Source organism: Ranitomeya imitator, chromosome 1 (genome assembly GCF_032444005.1).
Source record: "Ranitomeya imitator isolate aRanImi1 chromosome 1, aRanImi1.pri, whole genome shotgun sequence".
In the NCBI taxonomy this organism is placed as follows: domain Eukaryota; kingdom Metazoa; phylum Chordata; class Amphibia; order Anura; family Dendrobatidae; genus Ranitomeya; species Ranitomeya imitator.
The window spans coordinates 403,043,965-403,067,203 of record NC_091282.1 but is presented as its reverse complement, the minus strand read 5'-3'; the positions used below and the strand labels follow the sequence as shown (position 1 = coordinate 403,067,203).

The 23,239-nt window shown below is 46.8% G+C and overlaps 1 protein-coding gene across 1 annotated transcript in view; it reads right to left on the bottom strand.

Moving 5' to 3' along the window:
• IPO4 (importin 4) overlaps nt 1-23,239 on the bottom strand; it is a 320,435-nt gene that overhangs the window by 85,762 nt on the left and 211,434 nt on the right. Inside the window, exons 20-21 of the mRNA XM_069762452.1 lie at nt 9,510-9,587; nt 9,066-9,123 (exon numbers count right to left, since the gene is read on the bottom strand). Of these exons, the coding sequence (XP_069618553.1) occupies nt 9,066-9,123; nt 9,510-9,587 (136 nt within the window). The remainder of the gene's footprint in view (nt 1-9,065; nt 9,124-9,509; nt 9,588-23,239) is intronic.

The window sequence follows — 23,239 nt, the reverse complement described above, 5'->3', positions numbered from 1 at the left end:
CAGCATAAGTCCACAGTCCAGAAATATTGCAATCGCACAGCCGTTATACGTTAGACCCTTTCTGCTTCAGGGGTATTGAATGCCACACCGTATAAGCCTTTAGTCACAATAGAAAAAAAGTAATCGCTATACAAGCTCCACCTGGGTGCTGCTTCATGAAAAAAACAATTTGTATAAGAGTATCCAGAACAAGAAAAGTAACAGCGCACTCACCGGTGTTGAGCAAAAAGCGATTTATTCACATGAAATCATGCGGTGCAGGGAGGGTGGTGAAACACATACGGATGACAGCTGTTTAGTGCTGCAAGCACTTCAACAGATCCAGTGACACTGTTCTGGATACTCAGATATTACAGCATAGTGGATGGGATTTCTAGAAATCCCATGTCCACTGTGCGTCTATGTGCACCTGCGGATCACGCACAGAAACGGATATGCGGCGCATCTTTCAGATCTCCAACATGTCAATTTCTCTTGCAGGTACACATGCGGATTTTCCCCATAGACTTGCATTAATGAGGAAAAGCCGCATGTGTAAAAAAACGTAAATGTGTGTCCGCTAATTTGCATAATTGAGGAAAAGGTGCGACATTCTGCAACGTCACAAACCACAGCAAATGATAAACGTGTTGACGTAATTTAATATTATTTGCCTAACCTTTGGATCAGTTTGGAACCAAAACCATCAACCACACCTAGCATTGGAGGCAGATGGATGTTAACATTTAATGGAGTTGCACTGCAAACCTTTGTTCAATGCATAGTGACCACTGCAGAGTACTGCACATTAATCCTATTCTCTTGAAACTCAGCTCCTACTTTCCTGAATAGGACCTAATCTGCCATACTCAGCAGTGGAAGCTGCACACTGAGAAGTGCAGTTCAGCTCTAATCAATGATAGCATCTGGCCACCGCCAGAGCTAACAAAAGCGGATTGGTGAGGCTGCAGGGTGGCGGACTCCCACATCAGTTAAATGACACTGATTACCTATCCATATGACAGGTCATCAATTTTATTTAATGGCACATCATTACATTTTTAAGACCGCTTAAAGGGGTTGCCCTACAAAACCAAGTTATTACATATGCGCAGCTTGGATTATAACTTTGTGAGCACTAGAGGGTCCCACCACTAGGACTTCTATTGATCCCAAGAATGGGACTCTGGAGTGTCAACACACGTAGAGACAATGAATGGAGGGGTGCTGCACATGACAAACCATAGTATCAAACAGGGTCTCATTTTTGGGATTAGAATGGTCGATGTGGTAACTGGGACCCTAGCAATCAGCAAGTTATAATGTGTCCTGTGGATAGGCCACAGTATATGAGCACCTGCCTATTAAATGTAATACTTTTGGAGTGCTGGCCATCTTTTAGATTTTTATTGCATACTAGATGGTGGCCCGATTCTAACGCATCGGGTATTCTAGAATATGCTTGTCCACGTAGTATATTGCCCAGTGACGTAGTATATTGCCCAGTGACGTAGTATATTGCCCAGTGACGTAGTATATTGCCCAGCTACGTAGTATATTGCCCAGCCACGTAGTATATTGCCCAGTTACGTAGTATATTGCCCAGCCACGTAGTATATTGCCCAGTTACGTAGTATATTGCTCAGTGACGTAGTATATTGCCCAGCCACGTAGCATATTGCCCAGTGACGTAGTATATTGCCCAGTCACATAGTATATTGCCCAGTGACGTAGTATATTCCCCAGCCACGTAGTATATTGCCCAGTGACGTAGTATATTGCCCAGTGACGTAGTATATTGCCCAGCAACGTAGTATATTGCCCAGCAACGTAGTATATTGCCCAGCAACGTAGTATATTGCCCAGTCACGGAGTATATTTCCCAGCCACGTAGTATACAGCACAGAGCCACATAGTATATTGCCCAGTCACGTAGTATATTGCCTAGCCACGTAGTATATTGCCCAACCACGTAGTATATTGCCCAGCCACGTAGTATATTGGCTAGTTACGTAGTATATTGCCCAGCCACGTATGTCACAGGTTAAAGAATATATACTAACCTTCCGAGGGCCCCTTGTAGTTCGGTCACATGACCGTGACGTCATGGCAGGTCCTTCTCGCGCAGGCCCTGTGATGACGTCGCGGTCACATGACCGTGACGTCACGGCAGGTCCTTGTCGCATACCATCCTTAGCACCGCAACGTGCCGCTTGCATGGAGCGGTCACCGGAGCGTCGCGAGGAGCGGGAAAGGCGGAAAAGGTGAGTATATAATGATGTTTTATTTTTTGTATTATTTTTAACATTAGATCTTTTTACTATTGACGCTGCATAGGCAGCATCAATAGTAAAAACTTGGTCACACAGGGTTAATAGCGGCGGTTACGGAGTGAGTTACCCGCGGCATAACGCTGTCAGTTACCGCTGGCATTAACCCTGTGTGAGCGGTGACTGCGGGGAGTATGGAGCGGGCGCCGGGCACTGACTGCAGGGGAGTAGGGAGGGACTAATCAGACTGTGGCCGTCGCTGATTGGTCGCGGCAGCCATGACAGGCAGCTGGCGAGACCAATCAGCGACTTGGATTCCATGACAGACAGAGACCGCGACCAATGAATATCAGTGACAGACAGAAGGACAAACAGACAGACGGAAGTGACCTTAGACAATTATATAGTAGATTGAGGGGTGTAGCCGAACACTGGACATTATCACCCATCAAGCCCAGGCAGGGTTTAATTAGAGTTAAGCTGGATCCCATCTCCTTTCCAGTTTGAAGCCTAGTTAGGCACATAAAGATGTAAATTAAAAGATATAGAGCCCTACCCATTGAGGTCACCTTTGCTGATAGGGGAATGAAAGTAAACCAGGGATTCAAGCTTCAGGAGGCTAATTTGCATATTCCAGGTGCCTTCTGGGAGAAGCGAAGTCTCCCTAAGCTAGAAGATCGTTGGGTACAGCCGGGACCAGCTGCTTCGAAAGCATCACCAAACCAGGGATTCAAGCTTCAGGAGGCTAATTTGCATATTCCAGGTGCCTTCTGGGAGAAGCGAAGTCTCCCTAAGCTAGAAGATCGTTGGGTACAGCCGGGACCAGCTGCTTCGAAAGCATCACCAAACCAGGGATTCAAGCTTCAGGAGGCTAATTTGCATATTCCAGGTGCCTTCTGGGAGAAGCGAAGTCTCCCTAAGCTAGAAGATCGTTGGGTACAGCCGGGACCAGCTGCTTCGAAAGCATCACCAAACCAGGGATTCAAGCTTCAGGAGGCTAATTTGCATATTCCAGGTGCCTTCTGGGAGAAGCGAAGTCTCCCTAAGCTAGAAGATCGTTGGGTACAGCCGGGACCAGCTGCTTCGAAAGCATCACCAAACCAGGGATTCAAGCTTCAGGAGGCTAATTTGCATATTCCAGGTGCCTTCTGGGAGAAGCGAAGTCTCCCTAAGCTAGAAGATCGTTGGGTACAGCCGGGACCAGCTGCTTCGAAAGCATCACCAAATTTTTGCCTGTAGGACATTATTGCAAGAGAGCTTGGCTGAGTAGATTACACAAGAAGGAAAACACACAGCAAGTCAGCAGGATCTAGGAGCAACATGGCAGATGTGACAACCTACATGGTGAGCTGCAGCATGTGCTACATGTTCACAGATCGACCAGAAGAAGAATCCAATTTCACCTGTCAGAAGTGTAGACTAGTGGCCCTTTTAGAAGAAAAGGTGCGGGGTCTGGAAGAAAGAATAGCAACTTTGAAACTCATCAAAGAGAATGAAGACTTTCTAGACAGAACAGAAGCATCTCTACTGGTCACAGAAGGTGCAAAAAGTGTCAGAGAACCTCCAAAAGCAGATGAGTGGAAGCATGTGACCAAAAGAAGCAAGAAGACCATGGAGAAATCACCAACCACACAACTGAAGAACCGATATCAAATCTTTGTAGAGGATGAAGATGGCACACCTAAGAATGAAGCAATACCAGCAAGCAAAAAAGAAAAGGGCACACAGCAACAAGTGACAGCAAAAAGTACAGCCAAGAAGCAACGAAGAGTGGTGGTGGTGGGAGACTCACTACTGAGAGGCACCGAAGCAGCCATCTGCAGACCGGACATAACTGCAAGAGAAGTATGCTGCCTTCCAGGTGCGATGATCAAGGATGTGACCGATAGGATACCAAAGCTCTTCAGCTCCAAGGACGTCCACCCATTTCTTCTGATACATGTTGGCACCAATGACACGGCAAGGAAGGACCTACCGACAATCTGCAAGGACTTTGAAGAGTTGGGGAAGAAAGTAAAGGAACTGGATGCACAGGTAGTTTTTTCTTCTATCCTTCCAGTAGACGGGCATGGCACCAGGAGATGGAACAGGATCCTTGATGCAAACAACTGGCTAAGACGATGGTGCAGACAACAAGGATTTGGATTCCTGGACCACGGTGTGAATTACTGGTATGATGGACTCCTCGCCAGAGACGGACTACACCTCAACAAACCTGGGAAACACACATTCGCCAGAAGACTCGCTACACTCATCAGGAGGGCGTTAAACTAGAAGAAGAGGGGATGGGAAGAAAAACATTAGACTCGAACAAAGACGACCCAGGAAAACATACTCAGAAGGGAGGTAAGAACATTTCTAAAACAATCCACAGCGAGGAGATTGGAACAAAACAAAATCCTCTAAACTGCATGCTCGCAAACGCCAGAAGCCTGACAAACAAGATGGAAGAACTAGAAGCAGAAATATCTACAGGTAACTTTGACATAGTGGGAATAACCGAGACGTGGTTAGATGAAAGCTATGACTGGGCAGTTAACTTACAGGGTTACAGTCTGTTTAGGAAGGATCGTAAAAATCGGAGAGGAGGAGGGGTTTGTCTCTATGTAAAGCCTTGTCTAAAGTCCACTTTAAGGGAGGATATTAGCGAAGGGAATGAGGATGTCGAGTCCATATGGGTTGAAATTCATGGAGGGAAAAATGGTAACAAAATTCTCATTGGGGTCTGTTACAAACCCCCAAATATAACAGAAAGCATGGAAAGTCTACTTCTAAAGCAGATAGATGAAGCTGCAACCCATAATGAGGTCCTGGTTATGGGGGACTTTAACTACCCGGATATTAACTGGGAAACAGAAACCTGTGAAACCCATAAAGGCAACAGGTTTCTGCTAATAACCAAGAAAAATTATCTTTCACAATTGGTGCAGAATCCAACCAGAGGAGCAGCACTTTTAGACCTAATACTATCTAATAGACCTGACAGAATAACAAATCTGCAGGTGGTTGGGCATTTAGGAAATAGCGACCACAATATTGTGCAGTTTCACCTGTCTTTCACTAGGGGGACTTGTCAGGGAGTCACAAAAACATTGAACTTTAGGAAGGCAAAGTTTGAACAGCTTAGAGATGCCCTTAATCTGGTAGACTGGGACAATATCCTAAGAAATGAGAATACAGATAATAAATGGGAAATGTTTAAGAACATCCTAAATAGGCAGTGTAAGCGGTTTATACCTTGTGGGAATAAAAGGACTAGAAATAGGAAAAACCCAATGTGGCTAAACAAAGAAGTAAGACAGGCAATTAACAGTAAAAAGAAAGCATTTGCACTACTAAAGCAGGATGGCACCATTGAAGCTCTAAAAAACTATAGGGAGAAAAATACTTTATCTAAAAAACTAATTAAAGCTGCCAAAAAGGAAACAGAGAAGCACATTGCTAAGGAGAGTAAAACTAATCCCAAACTGTTCTTCAACTATATCAATAGTAAAAGAATAAAAACTGAAAATGTAGGCCCCTTAAAAAATAGTGAGGAAAGAATGGTTGTAGATGACGAGGAAAAAGCTAACATATTAAACACCTTCTTCTCCACGGTATTCACGGTGGAAAATGAAATGCTAGGTGAAATCCCAAGAAACAATGAAAACCCTATATTAAGGGTCACCAATCTAACCCAAGAAGAGGTGCGAAACCGGCTAAATAAGATTAAAATAGATAAATCTCCGGGTCCGGATGGCATACACCCACGAGTACTAAGAGAACTAAGTAATGTAATAGATAAACCATTATTTCTTATTTTTAGTGACTCTATAGCGACAGGGTCTGTTCCGCAGGACTGGCGCATAGCAAATGTGGTGCCAATATTCAAAAAGGGCTCTAAAAGTGAACCTGGAAATTATAGGCCAGTAAGTCTAACCTCTATTGTTGGTAAAATATTTGAAGGGTTTCTGAGGGATGTTATTCTGGATTATCTCAATGAGAATAACTGTTTAACTCCATATCAGCATGGGTTTATGAGAAATCGCTCCTGTCAAACCAATCTAATCAGTTTTTATGAAGAGGTAAGCTATAGGCTGGACCACGGTGAGTCATTGGACGTGGTATATCTCGATTTTTCCAAAGCGTTTGATACCGTGCCGCACAAGAGGTTGGTACACAAAATGAGAATGCTTGGTCTGGGGGAAAATGTGTGTAAATGGGTTAGTAACTGGCTTAGTGATAGAAAGCAGAGGGTGGTTATAAATGGTATAGTCTCTAACTGGGTCGCTGTGACCAGTGGGGTACCGCAGGGGTCAGTATTGGGACCTGTTCTCTTCAACATATTCATTAATGATCTGGTAGAAGGTTTACACAGTAAAATATCGATATTTGCAGATGATACAAAACTATGTAAAGCAGTTAATACAAGAGAAGATAGTATTCTGCTACAGATGGATCTGGATAAGTTGGAAACTTGGGCTGAAAGGTGGCAGATGAGGTTTAACAATGATAAATGTAAGGTTATACACATGGGAAGAGGGAATCAATATCACCATTACACACTGAACGGGAAACCACTGGGTAAATCTGACAGGGAGAAGGACTTGGGGATCCTAGTTAATGATAAACTTACTTGGAGCAGCCAGTGCCAGGCAGCAGCTGCCAAGGCAAACAGGATCATGGGGTGCATTAAAAGAGGTCTGGATACACATGATGAGAGCATTATACTGCCTCTGTACAAATCCCTAGTTAGACCGCACATGGAGTACTGTGTCCAGTTTTGGGCACCGGTGCTCAGGAAGGATATAATGGAACTAGAGAGAGTACAAAGGAGGGCAACAAAATTAATAAAGGGGATGGGAGAACTACAATACCCAGATAGATTAGCGAAATTAGGATTATTTAGTCTAGAAAAAAGACGACTAAGGGGCGATCTAATAACCATGTATAAGTATATAAGGGGACAATACAAATATCTCGCTGAGGATCTGTTTATACCAAGGAAGGTGACGGGCACAAGGGGGCATTCTTTGCGTCTGGAGGAGAGAAGGTTTTTCCACCAACATAGAAGAGGATTCTTTACTGTTAGGGCAGTGAGAATCTGGAATTGCTTGCCTGAGGAGGTGGTGATGGCGAACTCAGTCGAGGGGTTCAAGAGAGGCCTGGATGTCTTCCTGGAGCAGAACAATATTGTATCATACAATTATTAGGTTCTGTAGAAGGACGTAGATCTGGGTATTTATTATGATGGAATATAGGCTGAACTGGATGGACAAATGTCTTTTTTCGGCCTTACTAACTATGTTACTATGTTACTATGTTACTATTAATTGCAGTGTTCTGATGCACAATGTATATATTTGTATATATATTTGTGTTTGTACATTAGTCAAAGCCTATTTGTGCACCAGCATAACTGAATAGAAAAGATGTGATGGCCTTGTTTTAAATGTTTTTTTATCCTGTGGATAGCTGATAAAGGGAGCTTTATGTAGAAGAAAGGTAAGTCTAATATAGAGCTAAGGGCTTGTTCACAAGTCGCAGTTTTAGGGTAAGTTCACACAGGGCGTTTTTGTTGCTTTTTTTCTGCAGCAAAACCTAATCTTCTTGGCAGGAAAGCAGCTGCGCCAAAAATGCAGGTTTAGGTGCGTATTTGGTGTGTTTTTTTTTCTTTGTTCATGCTAATGTCCTTGGATTTTCAGCAGCAAAAATGCAGCAAATAATGATACCTGCGTTTTCGCTGCATTTTTTTTCAACACCCATTCAAGTCAATGGATGAAAAAACGCAGCAAAAACGCTGAAAGAAGTGACATGATTTATGTCCAAAAAACGCAGCAAAGCACAAAATACTGATCACACAAAAACAAATGTGTGTGCATGAGATTTCTGAAATCTCATAGGCTTTGCTGGTATTGTAAAAAGCAGCTGAAAATTAGCACACAAAAAACCGCAGCAAAAACGCCCTGTGTGAACTTACCCTTACAACGGGCTTTTGCCCAGGAAAAAGACGCAACATTTTACAGTATCAACAAAGAGAATGAGGTAAGATTTCTGAAATCCCATGCTTATTCTTTTCCATGAAGATATGAACCTTCAAAGCCTTTTATCCAATCCACAGCGTCAATAATTTCACCATTTATCACAAATTGAAATGATTGGGGGAAAATGCAAGTAAAAACCTATGTATTGTATTTTTCCTGCCAACTTTGTTTTTGCAGCAGAAAGATCTTCTGCAAATACTGAAGATGTGGACATAGCACTACTCTTATCCTAACACATTTGAATAATCTCGAATAAAGGGATGTGCACATATTAAGCATTTACTGTGGTTCACGTCACACTTTTTTCAACCATATTTTGTCAGAAAACCCAAAGCATTGCATGGTACTAGCAAAGAGAAGGATTTTCAGGCACACCGTTACATTGGTTGAAAAAAAAAAAAAAAAAAGACCTAGGTCTATCAAGTTCAACCTTTCTCCACGAATTATACATTTTTGTCACTAAATTATCAATAACCCACACTTATGCACCTTATTTTTTGCAGATTTGAAGCCTTTTCAAATATGCAACATGTAAACTCTTCCTGGGTTTTTGCAGTGTTTTCCGATCATTTTAATGACTGGGAACAAAAGTTAATAGAGCAATAAAACGCATGCTAAAACACGTATTTTTATGCAGTGTTGTTCCTGTTATGTAGAACTGTCTGCAACACACACTTAATGTGTGCACATACCATCAGATATGTTATGTATATAGCAGATAATCACATTAACACCTTGTTACCAAGTATCATAAAGAACAACATTTTTATCCCTTGTGATAGTTGACTCTTACCTCAATAAGTTTAAATACTTCCTGGAAGCATGAGTCAAGGTAAGGAAAAAAGGTAGAGCTGAAGAAAAAATTTAAAGCAAAATGTAAAAATAAATAAATTGTATTGTGAGATAAAAGGGTAGTAAAACATAACAATAGTATATGAAAGGAATTATAACGCATAGTAAAAGCATAAAACATTGAAAACACGGAGAAAATACAAGAATTTGAATAAATACAGGACAAAAAAAATGAAAAAGCAGTACAAACCATAAAATTATATTAAGAGATAGCGGTCAAGTAGGCAATCAGAAAAAAAATGAAGGGAAGAAACAAATTAACATTAATCTTACATTAAAACTTTCTGAAATAATTTTTTGAGGCTTGAGGAGAAGAAAAGATATACCATATACTAGAAGGGAGAGAAGAAAGGAGAAAAGGAAGTGAAGGAATATTAAAAGTTACCTGGCATGAATTGCTATCACTCCGAGAGATGAGCATGCCTCTTCCTTCTCATCAACAAAGACATTCTCCACAATAAATCTGCAGACAAATAATAAATGCATCATAATAAGGCAGCGTGCACTTCATGTTATATCCATTCATTACATAAAGGCACTCAAGTGTACTGGAAAACCAATAAACCCTTTTTTTTATTGTAATCAGTATTTGCCATGTCCATGCAACAACTACAGTTAGGTCCATATATATTTGGACAGAGTCAACATTTTTCTAATTTTAGTTATAGACATTACCACAATGAATTTTAAACAAAACAATTCAGATGCAGTTGAAGTTCAGACTTTCAGCTTTCATTTGAGGGTATCCACGATAAAATTGGATGAAGGGTTTAGGAGTTTCAGCTCCTTAATTCATGCCGCGGCCCTTTTTCGTTTTTGTGTTATCGTTTTTCGCTCCCCTCCTTCCCAGAGCCATAACTTTTTTATTTTTCTGTCAATATGGCCATGTGAGGGCTTGTTTTTTGCGTGCCGAGCTGTCGTTTTTAATGATACCACATTTGTGAAGATATGTTCTTTTGATCGCCCGTTATTGCATTTGAATGCAATGTCGCGGCGACCAAAAAAAAACAACGTAACTCTGGCGTTTCAAATTTTTTTCTCGCTACGCTGTTTAGCGATCAGGTTAATGCTTTTTTTTTTACTGATAGATCGGGCGATTCTGAACGCGGCGATACCAAATATGTGTAGGTTTGATTTTTTTTATTGTTATATTTTGGATGGGGCGAAAGGGGGGTGATTTAAACTTTCATATTTTTAAAAACATTTTTTTTTTACTTTTGCCATGCTTCAATAGCCTCCATGGGAGGCTAGAAGCTGGCACCACTCGATCGGCTCAGCTACATAGCAGCGATCATCAGATCGCTGCTATGTAGCTGAATTGCAGGTGTGCTATGAGCGCCGACCACAGGGGGGGCGCTCACAGCAGGCCGGCATCAGTAACCATAGAGGTCTCAAGGACCTCTATGGTTACCATCCTGATGCATCGCCGACCCCCGATCATGTGACGGGGGTCGGCGATGCGCTCATTTCCGGCCACGCGGCCGTTAAATGCCGCTGTCAGCGTTTGACAGCGGCATTTAACAGGTTAATAGTGGCGGGTGAATCGCGATTTTACCTGCCGCTATTGCGCGCACATGTGAGCTGTACAACACAGCTGACATGTCGCGACCTTGATGTGGGCTCACCGCCGGAGCCCACATCAAAGGGGAAGACACGACATGCGCAGTAATAGTACTGCTCATGTCATGAAGGGGTTATGTGCCATCCTGTTTTTAAAGGGAACAAAAGTAATTGGACAGATTCAATCATTTTAAATAAAATGTTCATTTTTAGTACTTGGTTGAAAACCAGACGCTGTGTTTCCTCCTTTTTGATGCTCTGCCAGGCCTTCACTGCGGTGGTTTTCAGTTGCTGTTTGTCTGTGGGCCTTTCTGTCTGAAGTTTAGTCTTTAACAAGTGAAATACATGCTCAATTGGGTTGAGATCAGGTGACTGACTTGGCTATTCACGAATATTCCACTTCTTTGCTTTAAATAACTCCTTGGTTGCTTTGGCTTTATGTTTTGGGTCATTGTCCATCTGCAGTATGAAACGAAGACCAATCAGTTTTGCTGCATTTGGCTGGATCTGAGCACACAGTATGGCTCTGAATACCTCAGAACTCATTCGGCTGCTTCTGTCCTGTGTCACATCATCAATAAACACTAGTGACCCAGTGCCACTGGCAGCCATGTATGCCCAAGCCATCACACTGCCTCCGCTGTTTTACAGATGATGTGGTATGCTTTGGATCATTAGCTGTACCACGCCTTCGCCACACTTTTCTCTTTCCATCATTCTGATAGAGGTTGATCTTGGTTTCAACTGTCCAAAGAATGTTCTTCCAGAACTGTGCTGGCTTTTTTTACAGTTTTTTTTTTAGCAAAGTCCAGTCTAGCCTTTTTATTCTTGATGCTTATGAGTTGCTTGCACCGTGCAGTGAACCTCTGTATTTACTTTCATGCAGTCTTCTCTTTATGGTAGATTTGGATATTGATACGCCTACCTCCTGGAGAGTGTTATTCACTTGGTTGGCTGTTGTGAAGGGGTTTCTCTTCACCATGGAGATTATTCTGCGATCATCCACCACTGTTGTCTTCCGTGGGCGTCCAGGTCTTTTTGCATTGATAAGTTCACCAGTGCTTTCTTTCTTTCTCAGGATGTACCAAACTGTAGATTTTGCCACTCCTAATATTATAAGTAGAAGTTTCTTGGATGGGTTTTTTCTGTTTTCGCAGCTTAACCCCTTTGTGACGGAGCCAAATTTTTTAATTCTGACCAGTGTCATTTTATGTGGTAATAACTCTGCAACGCTTCAACAAATCCCAGTGATTTTGAGAATGTTTTTCGTGACACATTATACTTTATGATAATGGTAAATTTAGGTCAATATGTTTTGTGTTTGTTTATAAAAAATATCAAAAATTTTAGAAAATTTTTTAAAAATTAGCAATTTTCAAAATTTGAATGATTATCCCTTTAATCCAGATGGTCATACCACAGCAAACCATTAATAAATAACATTTCAGACTTCCGGGAGGCGGAGCCTGAAGATGGCCGCATCTTACTAGAGCTCCTGATCTGAAGGGGACATAAGACTGAAATATAATCCATAAAAACCCCCCAAAGGTCAGGATAAGGACCAGACAAGAGTCAGTGGAAGCGGACCCGGCTCTCTGGTTACCCCGGATTTCCAAGGCGCAGATAGCACCGCAAGCACCGAAGCATTCCCCCCTCGTGGCTGGAGACTAGCGGCTGGAGAAGAAGCTGCTGAGGGAGAGCGAACAGAACGCTTCATCCGACAGAGCAGCTGAGCTGAGCAGACTCACCGGACGGCTGCGGTAAGAAGAGGAGAGAAGCGGCATAGAATCGCAGTGTCCCCGGCACGCAGGTGTTGAAGGGGAAGAAGAAGGAGACGGCGTGGGGGAGGAGGTGGCTGGGCGCCAGGCGCCATCTTGCTAAAAGCGCGCCAGTCACCACACTGCCGGCCGTACCAGATCACAGCAGCGGACGAGCACAGGAGAAAAAGCCGACCTGCAGCTGCAGCTGAGGAAGTGAGAGCAGCATCACTGGAGAAGAACAGCAGCGTCTCTGGCACCAGTTAACTGTGCCAGCGGAGGTAACTGTGGAAGGAAGTGTGGGAGCAGAGAACGGGCGGGAGCCATTTCTCAGGCAAAGGCACAGGGCTTTAGTGGGTCTCCGCCAGGAGGATTATTGAGCCCCACAGACACTGTTCCATATTGAGCAAGGCTACTGATTACTTACAGGAGGGCATTGTGACTCCTCCTGGCACTGAAACTGTAGAACGCTGAGGAAGGGCTCACACAGAGAGGAGTTTGGCAGCAGGGCTGCAGTAGTTCATTAGACTTTTCAATTTATCATAAAATGTAATAAGCACATCTAGCGATATCACTGACAACTTCCCTTAATCCTCAGGCATCTATTTCACCATGGATAAATTTGTGGGTAAAAATGCTAAACCTGGCAGAAGCTCCACACGTAACCAGGCAGGCACATCTCCTACGTCACAAAACGTTGAAGTTGAGGCCCAGAACCCGCAGTCCATTTTACCAGCGTAAAAGTAAAAAAAAAAAAAAAAAAACACTACATACTTACCTACCGCTGTCTGTCCCCGGCGCTCTGCTTCTCTGCACTCCTCCTGTACTGGCTGTGAGCACAGCGGCCGGAAAGCAGAGCGGTGACGTCACCGCTCTGCTTTCCGTCTGACCGACGCTCACAGCCAGTACAGGAGGGGTGCAGAGCACATCGCCGGGGACAGACAGCGGTAGGTAAGTATGTAGTGTTTTTTTTTTTTTTACTTTTACGCTGGTAACCAGGGTAAACATCGGGTTACTAAGCGCGGCCCTGCGCTTAGTTACCCGATGTTTACCCTGGTTACCAGTGAAGACATCGCTGGATCGGTGTCACACACGCCGATCCAGCGATGTCCACGGGAGATCCAGCGACGAAATAAAGTTCTGGACTTTGTTCAGCGACCAACGATCTCCCAGCAGGGGCCTGATCGTTGGTCGCTGTCACACATAACGATTTCCTTAACGATATCGTTGCTACGTCACAAAAAGCAACGATATCGTTAACGATATCGTTATGTGTGAAGGTACCTTAAGGCCCTTAAGGACAAACTAGATAGTAAGGATAAGGACATCTCAGACCTTGTGGACAAGGTGGACGACCTTGAAAACAGATCCCGACGCAATAACTTGAGGCTCATAGGCCTTCCAGAATCTGTCACCCCCTCGGAATTGGTCAAAATAACATCAATATGGCTGCCAAAATCCCTTGGAGTTTTACCAACGTCAGGTGCAATAGCCATTGAGAGAACACACAGGTTGGGACCTCCGAGGGGAGGAGGCGGCGACAGACCAAGACCAGTCATTTTCAAAGTATTAGATTATCAGGACAAAATTCGCATCTTAGCAGCATTTAGAAAACAACGTTCCCTGTTATATGAGAATCACAAACTACTCCTGTTCCAAGACTACTCGGCCGCCTTGGCTGCCAGACGTAAAGCCTTCAACCCCGCATGCAAACTCTTGGTGGATAAGAATATCCCGTTTGGCTTGCATTATCCTTCAACCTTACGCTTTGACTTTGGGGGGAAAAACTGGTCCTTTAGTGATCCAGAGAAGGCTTTGAAATTTCTGCAGGAGGAGTCTCGGGCACTTGCTAGCTCTGACAAAACCTGAACGAGTAGAGCTGTCACAATTTGTCATTTTAAAGTGATGTCGCGTTTATGTTAATACTCTTTTGTCTTTAATAGGCATGTTATTTTTTCATGTAGTGCTCACTCTGTGGTTGAGCACCTTGGTTACAGTTAAAAAGTTTGAATGGTGTGGGGTTATGGGAGCGGGGAGGGATCTCTGCATGCGCAAACATAATGTTCTGGTTCTGGGAGATCTTACACTCACTCGCTGGGATGGGTGGGGGTCTCACACACAGTTTTTATACATAGGTCACATGGCTGTTCGTAAAGGTATCGGTTAATGGCGAATCAATCTAGCTTTAAAGATGCTGCAATCCGCGCTTTACAATGGTGCTCATGGAATGTGAACGGGTTAAATACCCCAATTAAGAGGAAAAAGGTTTTAAATTTTTTACAAAAACAAAATTTCCACATCATCTTCCTACAGGAAACACACTGGATTAAAAACAACCACCCTTCTTTGCTCAGTAGGAAGTATACGCTCTGTGCTGAGGCTTCATATTCCAAAAAACAGCGAGGTGTAGCCATATTAATACATAATGATCTTAAATACGAGATAATTGATACATTGGAGGACCCACAGGGCAGATTTCTTTTGGTCAGAATTGTAATCGAGGGTATGCACTTCAGCCTGGTTAATATCTATGCCCCTAATACACCTGAAGCACAGTTCCAGACTAGATTGTTGGAGAGCTTGGCGGGGTGGGAGACGTTCCGGGTAGTTGTGGGTGGTGACTTTAACGACGTAGCAGACGTGACCATGGATAAATCTGGTTCTGGTGTCGCTCACGGACAGGGACGAGGGAATGGCATCCAATCACTCTTAGACCACCTCGATCTGGTTGAAGTGTGGAGAATACAGCACCCCCTGGATAGGGACTACTCCCACGCTAGGATTGATTGTTGGTTGGTGTACTCATCATTAATACCCCTAATTACACAGTCAAACATACAAAATAGGGATTTTTGTGTGTATTCACCGTAAAATCCTTTTCTCCGAGCCACTCATTGGGGGACACAGGACCATGGGTGTTAAGCTGCTGTCACTAGGAGGCTGACACTAAGCTGAGACAAAAAAAGGTTAGCTCCTCCCCTGCAGTATACACCCTCATGCTGGCTTCCAGAGACCCAGTTCAGTGCAAAAGCAGTAGGATAATAACAAAATATCAAGTAACATTAGAGTATAACATGTCAACAAAACAGTCAAAAACTAAAAAAAGGTAACGAGCCGTAAGGCTACCAGGGTGGGTGCTGTGTCCCCCAATGAGTGGCTCGGAGAAAAGGATTTTACGGTGAGTACACACAAAAATCCCTATTTCTCCTTCGCTACATTGGGGGACACAGGACCATGGGACGTCCCAAATCAGTCCCTGGGAGGGAAACAATACAACCAAATAACTCCGTGTACCATCTGACTACAAATGCGCAACGGCCGCTTGCAAAATACGTCTGCCAAGGGCCGCATCCGCAGAGGAGTGAATGTGGACATTGTAGTGCTTTGTGAAAGTATGCAGGCTGGACCACGTAGCAGCCTTGCACACCTGCTCCGCTGTAGCCTGGTGCCGGATGGCCCAGGAAGCACCCACCGACCGAGTGGAGTGTGCTCTAATCCCCGCCGGGATAGGACTGCCCCTGACCCGATAGGATTCCTGGATAACAGATCGAATCCATCTGGCTATCGTGGCTTTAGACGCAGCCAAACCCTTTCTGTGACCCTCCGGGAGCACGAAAAGGGCGTCCGATTTTCTGAAATGAGCCGTTCTGGAAATGTACCTCCTAAGAGCCCGTACCACGTCCAGGGTATGAAGGGCTTTTTCAACTCTGTGTTTTGGCTGCGGGCAAAATGTGGGAAGAATTATGTCCTTGTTAAGGTGAAAAGATGAGACCACCTTAGGAAGAAAGGCCGGAGAAGGGCGTAGGACTACCTTGTCCTGATGGAAGGCAAGAAAAGGAGCCCGGCAGGATAAAGCGGCCAATTCTGAGACCCGTCTGATAGACGTTACGGCTACGAGGAAGGCAACCTTCCAGGAGAGGACAGAAAGCGGAACGTCCTGAAGGGGTTCGAATGGAGGTTCCTGAAGAACCCCCAGGACCAAGTTGAGATCCCAGGTCTCCAACGGCATTCTGTAGGGGGGTACCACATGGGAGAACCCCTGAATGAAAGTCTTGACTTGAAGGTTGGCAGCGATCCTGTGTTGAAACAACACGGATAACGCTGAGATCTGACCTTTGAGGGAACTCAGTGCCAAGCCGGAATCCAAACCGGACTGAAGGAAATCCAAGATGCAAGGGGTTGAGAAGACTAGCGGAGGGTGACCTCGGAGTCTGCACCATGAGAAGAAGGTCTTCCAGGCGCGGTGGTAAATGGAAGCGGAAGACGCCTTGCGAGCGCTTAGCATGGTGGGAATGACCTGCTGAGAGAAACCAGCTCGAGTTAGAATCCAGGTTTCAACAGCCACGCCGTTAAACGTAGGGCCCCTGAGCTCTGGTGGCAGATCGGTCCTTGGCGAAGCAGGTCTGGGCGGTCTGGTAACCGCCAGGGGGCGTCGGCTACGAGCTGAACGAGCTCCGCGTACCAAGCGCGACGTGGCCAATCTGGGGCGACCAGAATGACCGAAACTCCCTCCGTCTTGATCTTTCGGATGACCTTCGGCAGTAAGGGAAGTGGAGGAAACACATATGGGAGTTGAAACTGATTCCAAGGGAATATCAGCGCATCCACTCCGATGGCCTGAGGATCCCGAGAACGCGCAATGAAGTTGTGGACCTTGGCGTTCAATCTGGACTCCATCAGATCCACGTCCGGGGTCCCCCAGCGAAGGCAGATCTGTCGAAAAACCTCTGGATGGAGTTCCCACTCCCCCGAGGCAAGGCCCTGGTGGCTCAGAAAGTCCGCCGCCCAGTTTTCGACTCCCGGAATGTGCACCGCGGAAATGGTGGAATGGTTGGTTTCGGCCCAACGAAGAATGTGGGAGACTTCCTGCATCGCCGCCCTGCTGCGGGTACCCCCTTGGTGGTTTATGTAAGCCACCGCTGTGACGTTGTCCGATTGGACTCGTATTGGGTGACCCGCGAGCAGGGCGTGAAAGCGACTCAGGGCAAGTCTGATCGCACGAATCTCCAGGATGTTGATAGGGAGCCTTGACTCCCGAACTGTCCAACGGCCCTGGGCAGAGTGGTGAAGAAACACCGCACCCCAGCCGAGGAGACTGGCGTCGGAAGTTACCACTAACCAGCGGATCGGGAGAAAGGACTTCCCCTGGAGAAGAGATGGACCCAGGGTCCACCATACAAGAGATTGTCTGATCCGCGGAGACAACGGGCAAGGACAGTCGAGAGATGAGAGACTCCTGTCCCAGTTGTCCAGCAGAGCCTGTTGCAAGGGGCGGAGATGGAGTTGAGCGAAAGGAACCGCTTCGATTGCTGCAACCATCTTTCCCAGGATTTTCATGGCAAACCGAATGGTTCGCGGGCGAGGATGGCAGAGCGTTCGGGCTCCTTGCTGAAGTGCTTGGGCCTTGGACCGAGGAAGCAAGACCAGACCCCTTGAAGTGTCCAGGATCATTCCCAGAAAGGAGATCCGTCGGGCAGGAACGGGAGAGGACTTGTCCAAGTTGATCAACCAGCCCAGGCGCGAAAGAGAATCCAAAGTAATGTGGACGCTTGCCTCGCAGGCCTGATAAGACGGACCCTTTATGAGGAGGTCGTCTAAGTAAGGCAACACGACTCCTCGAGAATGAAGAATGGTCATGACAGCCGCCATGACCTTCGTGAATACCCTGGGTGCCGTGGCAAGACCGAAGGGTAAGGCCGTGAACTGGAAATGGTCCTGTAGAACGGTAAAGCGGAGGAACCTTTGATGTGGCGGGAATATTGGAATGTGAAGATAGGCATCCTTGATATCTATCGATGCCAAGAATTCCCCTCTTTCCATCGAGGAGATGACCGACCTGAGCGATTCCATCCTGAAGTGTCGTACTTTTACGCACTTGTTCAGGAGCTTCAGATCCAAAATGGGGCGCACTTTCCCGTCCTTTTTTGGCACGACGAAGAGGTTCGAGTAGAAACCTTTGAACTTCTCGTGTTCCGGAACCGGAATAATGACCCAGCTCTGGCGGAGGGAGTGAATGGCGCAAAGGAGGGCGCGAGACTGAGCTCCCGAACTGGGGAGACGAGAGGGAAAAAACCGAGTTGGAGGAGGAGCGGAGAACTCTATTTTGTAGCCAGACGACACCAGATCCCTGACCCATTCGTCGTGAATGACGGAGAGCCAGTCTTGCTGAAAAAGAAGTAGGCGTCCGCCTACTCTGGAGGTATCGACTGGCGCCATTCCCGAGTCATTGAGGAGGGAATCTGGAGGGTCTGGAACCTCTGGTCCTGGGCTGCCTAGGCTTTCCTCGCCAGGACGGATTCGGCCTGAAAGAGGGACGAACGTCCCTGTCTGAGCGAACGGAACGGTCCGCTCTGGAAAAACCAGCAGGATTGGACCAGGCTGGGTTGGTACGAAAGGGCCGAATGCGAAAATATGGCTGGCGCTGGAAGGCCGCCTTGGGCCTCTGTTGAGGAAGGAACTTGCTCTTTCCCCCTGTAGCGTCGGAAATAAGCTGGTCTAGCTTTTCACCAAAAAGATGCCCGCTCTGAAAAGGGAGAGAAATCAGAGATTTTTTAGAGGAGGAATCTGCGCGCCACTCCCTGAGCCAAATAGCCCTTCTGATAGTGATGGCCTTTGAGGCCGCCGATGCTGCGCAATTCACTGCATCGAGAGATGCGTACATCACGTAATCACCAGCCATGGCTATCTGTTTAGCAAGGTCCGCCATCTCAGACGGGAGATCCTGTTCATGAATGGATTTTGCTAGAGCGTTTGCCCAGGAAACCATTGCCTTGGCCACCCAAGCCGCGGCGAAAGAGGGAGATAGGGAAGAACCTGAGGCTTCGTACACTGAGCGAGCTAGGGAATCTAGCTGGCATTCAGTGGGACTCTTAATTGAAGCACCCTCCGGGACGGATAGGAGCGTTTTGGAAGCAAGGCGCGAAACCGGAGGATCTACTAGTGGGGGATCCGTCCAGTCTTTCACGAGATCTGCTGAAAAAGGATATTTCGATACAAGGTCCTTTTTTCCCGTGAAACGCTTATCCGGACGCTCCCTGTGTCGCCTGACTATATCCAGAAAATCTGGGTGAGAGGCGAAAGTTTTATGAGAACGTTTGGTTCTAGTAAAGGAGACTGCGTGGTCCGGAGCAGAATTAGAGTCATCGTCCACTTTAAGTGCGTGATTGACTGCCACAATGAGGGAGTCAACCGTAGATCTAAACTCCGGAGCCTCCGGGTCTAAGGATACATCAGACTCATATTCAGAGTCGTGAACGCTGCGAGCCCCCAAAGAGGGTGAGCGAGAGGTGGAGCTGCCAGAGGCTGAGTGGCGAGGTGAGCGCTCAGGAGAGGTAGTGCGGATCCGTTTTCTGGATGACCGTGCCTCTTTCCGGAGAGAGCGGCCCCTGCTGGCCGACGATTCCCCTGCTACGGAGGGATCTCTTAACACCTGTAACGGGTTGCCCTGTTCCCCAGGAGGGTTCTGAATGGATTTGATGGCATTAGCTAAAAAATCCACGGATTGCGAAAGTGACGCGACCCACGCGGGGGGACTAGGTACGCTGGAGTCGGTGGCGGGCTCCTGGGTACATGGGGCATCGCAGGCTGAGCAGAGGGGGGAACTCTGAGGCCGAGGAAGTGGAGCCTGGCAGGTGGTACACGCAGAAAAGAAGGTAGTATGCACCTTTGAGGACTTTTTAGACTTTGACTGGGACATGGTGCACCCTAATGTAAGATAGACCGGGTCTGAATCTAAGGAAGCTAGGGCGGCGCTGCAGGGGAGAACCTAACGTGGTCTCCTTACCCGAGGTCCTGTGTCCCGCAGAGAGAGAGAAGAGGCGGCGGTATACCAGGTCCTGCTGGCGACAGTAGACGGAGAAAACGCTGCACGTGTGGGTAGCTGCGGCTGGAGCAGGAGCTGCGGCGTGCAGAGGGAAAATCCAAGATGGCCGCCGAGAGTGGGGAGAGGAGATCTCGCAGAGAGCGAGAAGCGCCAGGACCAGGGGGCGGCGCCGTATAATGACGCAAAATGGGGGGCGGAGCCTATCGGGATGCGGCCTGTGCTAGGCCGAAGCCGGGGACTAAATTTTCAGCTTCGGCCCGGCGCTCGGCCGCTGATGGCCGGAATATAAGGGGCGCGGAAAAGCGTGTGCCACCACTAAGAGAGAGCCCTCCGGACTGCAGAACCGGCGACCCCCCCCCCCCCCCCCTCCACGCGAGACACTTACCCCGATGGAGCAGCTGCTGCGCAAGGGGCCTGAGGTGAGGAGTGCCTGGGGTGAAAGACAGGGACGGTGCAGGGGTTGGGAAGCCTCCATCCACCAACCCCAGAATGGGGGGTTGAGAGGAACCGTCCACCACCTGAATCAGCCGCATAAGCGGTGGTGATGCAGGGTGTGCTGCACGGACGCCACGGGTAGTAGTGCCTCTGTATAGCCGAGGGTGAAACCTGGTGGACAGGGCTGATATCCGGCAATAAAAAGGCCTGGCTGCAGAAGAGGATACTGGAGGTAAAACACCAGTGCTCGTCTGTACTACGTGGGGAGATCGGCGCCCGTGAAAGGGACCGCCGCCCAAAAGGGTCAGCTCAGGCAGTGGCTCCCTCGTCACAGGAGAGGATACGGAGAGGTGAAACTCCCGTGCTCGCCTGTTGTTGGTTCGGGGGAGATCGGAACATGGAAGAATCCGTCGCCCCCTTCGTCCGGATAGAAAGTAAAAATCAGTGTGCCTCGTACGGACACTAAGCTTGAACTGGGTCTCTGGAAGCCAGCATGAGGGTGTATACTGCAGGGGAGGAGCTAACCTTTTTTTGTCTCAGCTTAGTGTCAGCCTCCTAGTGACAGCAGCATAACACCCATGGTCCTGTGTCCCCCAATGTGGGGAAGGAGAAATATCCATATATCGGATCATGCCCCAGTAACGTTCAAATCTAATCTAACAACCCCAATACATCAGGAGAGGAAGTGGCGTTTTCCTTCGTACCTCTATCAGTCGGATGATTTTAAAGGGAACCTGTCACCCCGTTTTTTCAGTAGGAGATAAAAATACCGTTAAATAGGGCCTGAGCTGTGCTTTACAATAGGGTATTTTTTGTCCCCTGATTCCCTACCTATGCTGCCGAAATACCTTACAAAAGTGTCCTTTTTCATCTGTCAATCAGGCTGGTCAGGTCAGATGGGCGTGGTCATTCTCCCCCACATCTTGCTTATGTTCCCGTTGGTGGTGTAGTGCTTCTCGCATACGCAAATGCCGAATGCACTGCGCAGCTGTAGAAAAAGAGCGCGCTTGCCTCTATTCAGCGGTTTCTCAGCGGGCGCGGCCATCTTCCTGAGGCCGCGCGTGCGCAGATGGAGTCTCCTGCTTCCCGGGGCTTCAGGAAAATGGCTGCGGGATGCCGCGCGTGCGCAGATGGACATCGCGGCGGCCATTTTCCTGAAGCCGAGATTCGAACTCTGCTTCAGGAAAATGGCCGCCGCGATGTCCATCTGCGCACGCGCGGCATCCCGCGGCCATTTTCCTGAAGCCCCGGGAAGCAGGAGACTCCATCTGCGCACGCGCGGCCTCAGGAAGATGGCTGCGCCCACCGAGAAACCGCTGAATAGCGGCGAGCGCGCTCTTTTTCTACAGCTGCGCAGTGCATTCGGCACTTGCGCATGCGAGAAGCACTACGCCACCAACGGGAACATAAGCAAGATGTGGGGGAGAAACAGCACTGTGACCACGCCCATCTGACCTGACCAGCCTGATTGACAGGCGAAAAAGGACACTTTTGTAAGGTATTTCGGCAGCATAGGTAGGGAATCAGGGGACAAAAAATACCCTATTGTAAAGCACAGCTCAGGCCCTATTTAACGGTTTTTTTTATCTCCTACTGAAAAAACGGGGTGACAGGTTCCCTTTAAAAAATATTTGCAGATGTCATGGGAGGTCTATAAGGGTGACAACCGCGCTCATTGCTTAGACGCTCATTTGTTTTGGATGGCCTCTAAGGCCGTGTTGAGGGGCCAGATTATTTCTTATGTTAGTCACACACAAAAAAAAGAAGTGATGAAACGTATGGTGGATACACAAAAATCATTAACCCAGGCATACAAAGACTTCAAACTAAACAATACACCAACGACAAAAGAAAAATTCCTAAGGGCTAAGGAGGAGGCGGACGCGTTGGCACACGAGAAGGCCATGTTCAACTTAGACTACCAAAAACATAAATATTTTAAATGGGGCAATAAACCGGGGAGGGTGTTGGCGTCCCTTACACGTCCATATAGGAAAGCGACGAAAATACATAAAATCCAACGACGTGATTGTCACACCTTGGCAAACAATGAGGAAATAGTAGATGAATTCAGAGCATTTTTTAGCGAGTTATACAGTTCGGAGTCGGGAGGGGAAGAGGCGAGTAGGAAGTTTCTTAGAGATCACCTAGCACCGACACTCACAGAAGAAGAAAGGGAGGCCATCAATTCCCCTATAACGCCCTCGGAGATTTTACAAGTTATAACTAAACTGAAATTAGCTAAGGCACCAGGCCCAGATGGGTTCAGCAACGAGCACTATAAAATTCTGGGAACCAGCCTGACTTCACACCTGTGTGAGTTATATAATAACATAGTTAAGTATGGCCGCCTTCCTGACCGGTTTAATGAGGCGGTTGTCATTCTTCCAAAGCCAGGCAAAGATCACTTGCAGGTTGAAGGATATAGACCAATATCGTTACTTAATTCAGATTTCAAAATATTCACAAAAATTTTGGCTGACAGACTACAAAGAATTATCCCTAATCTGATCTCGCCGCAGCAAACCGGATTTGTACATG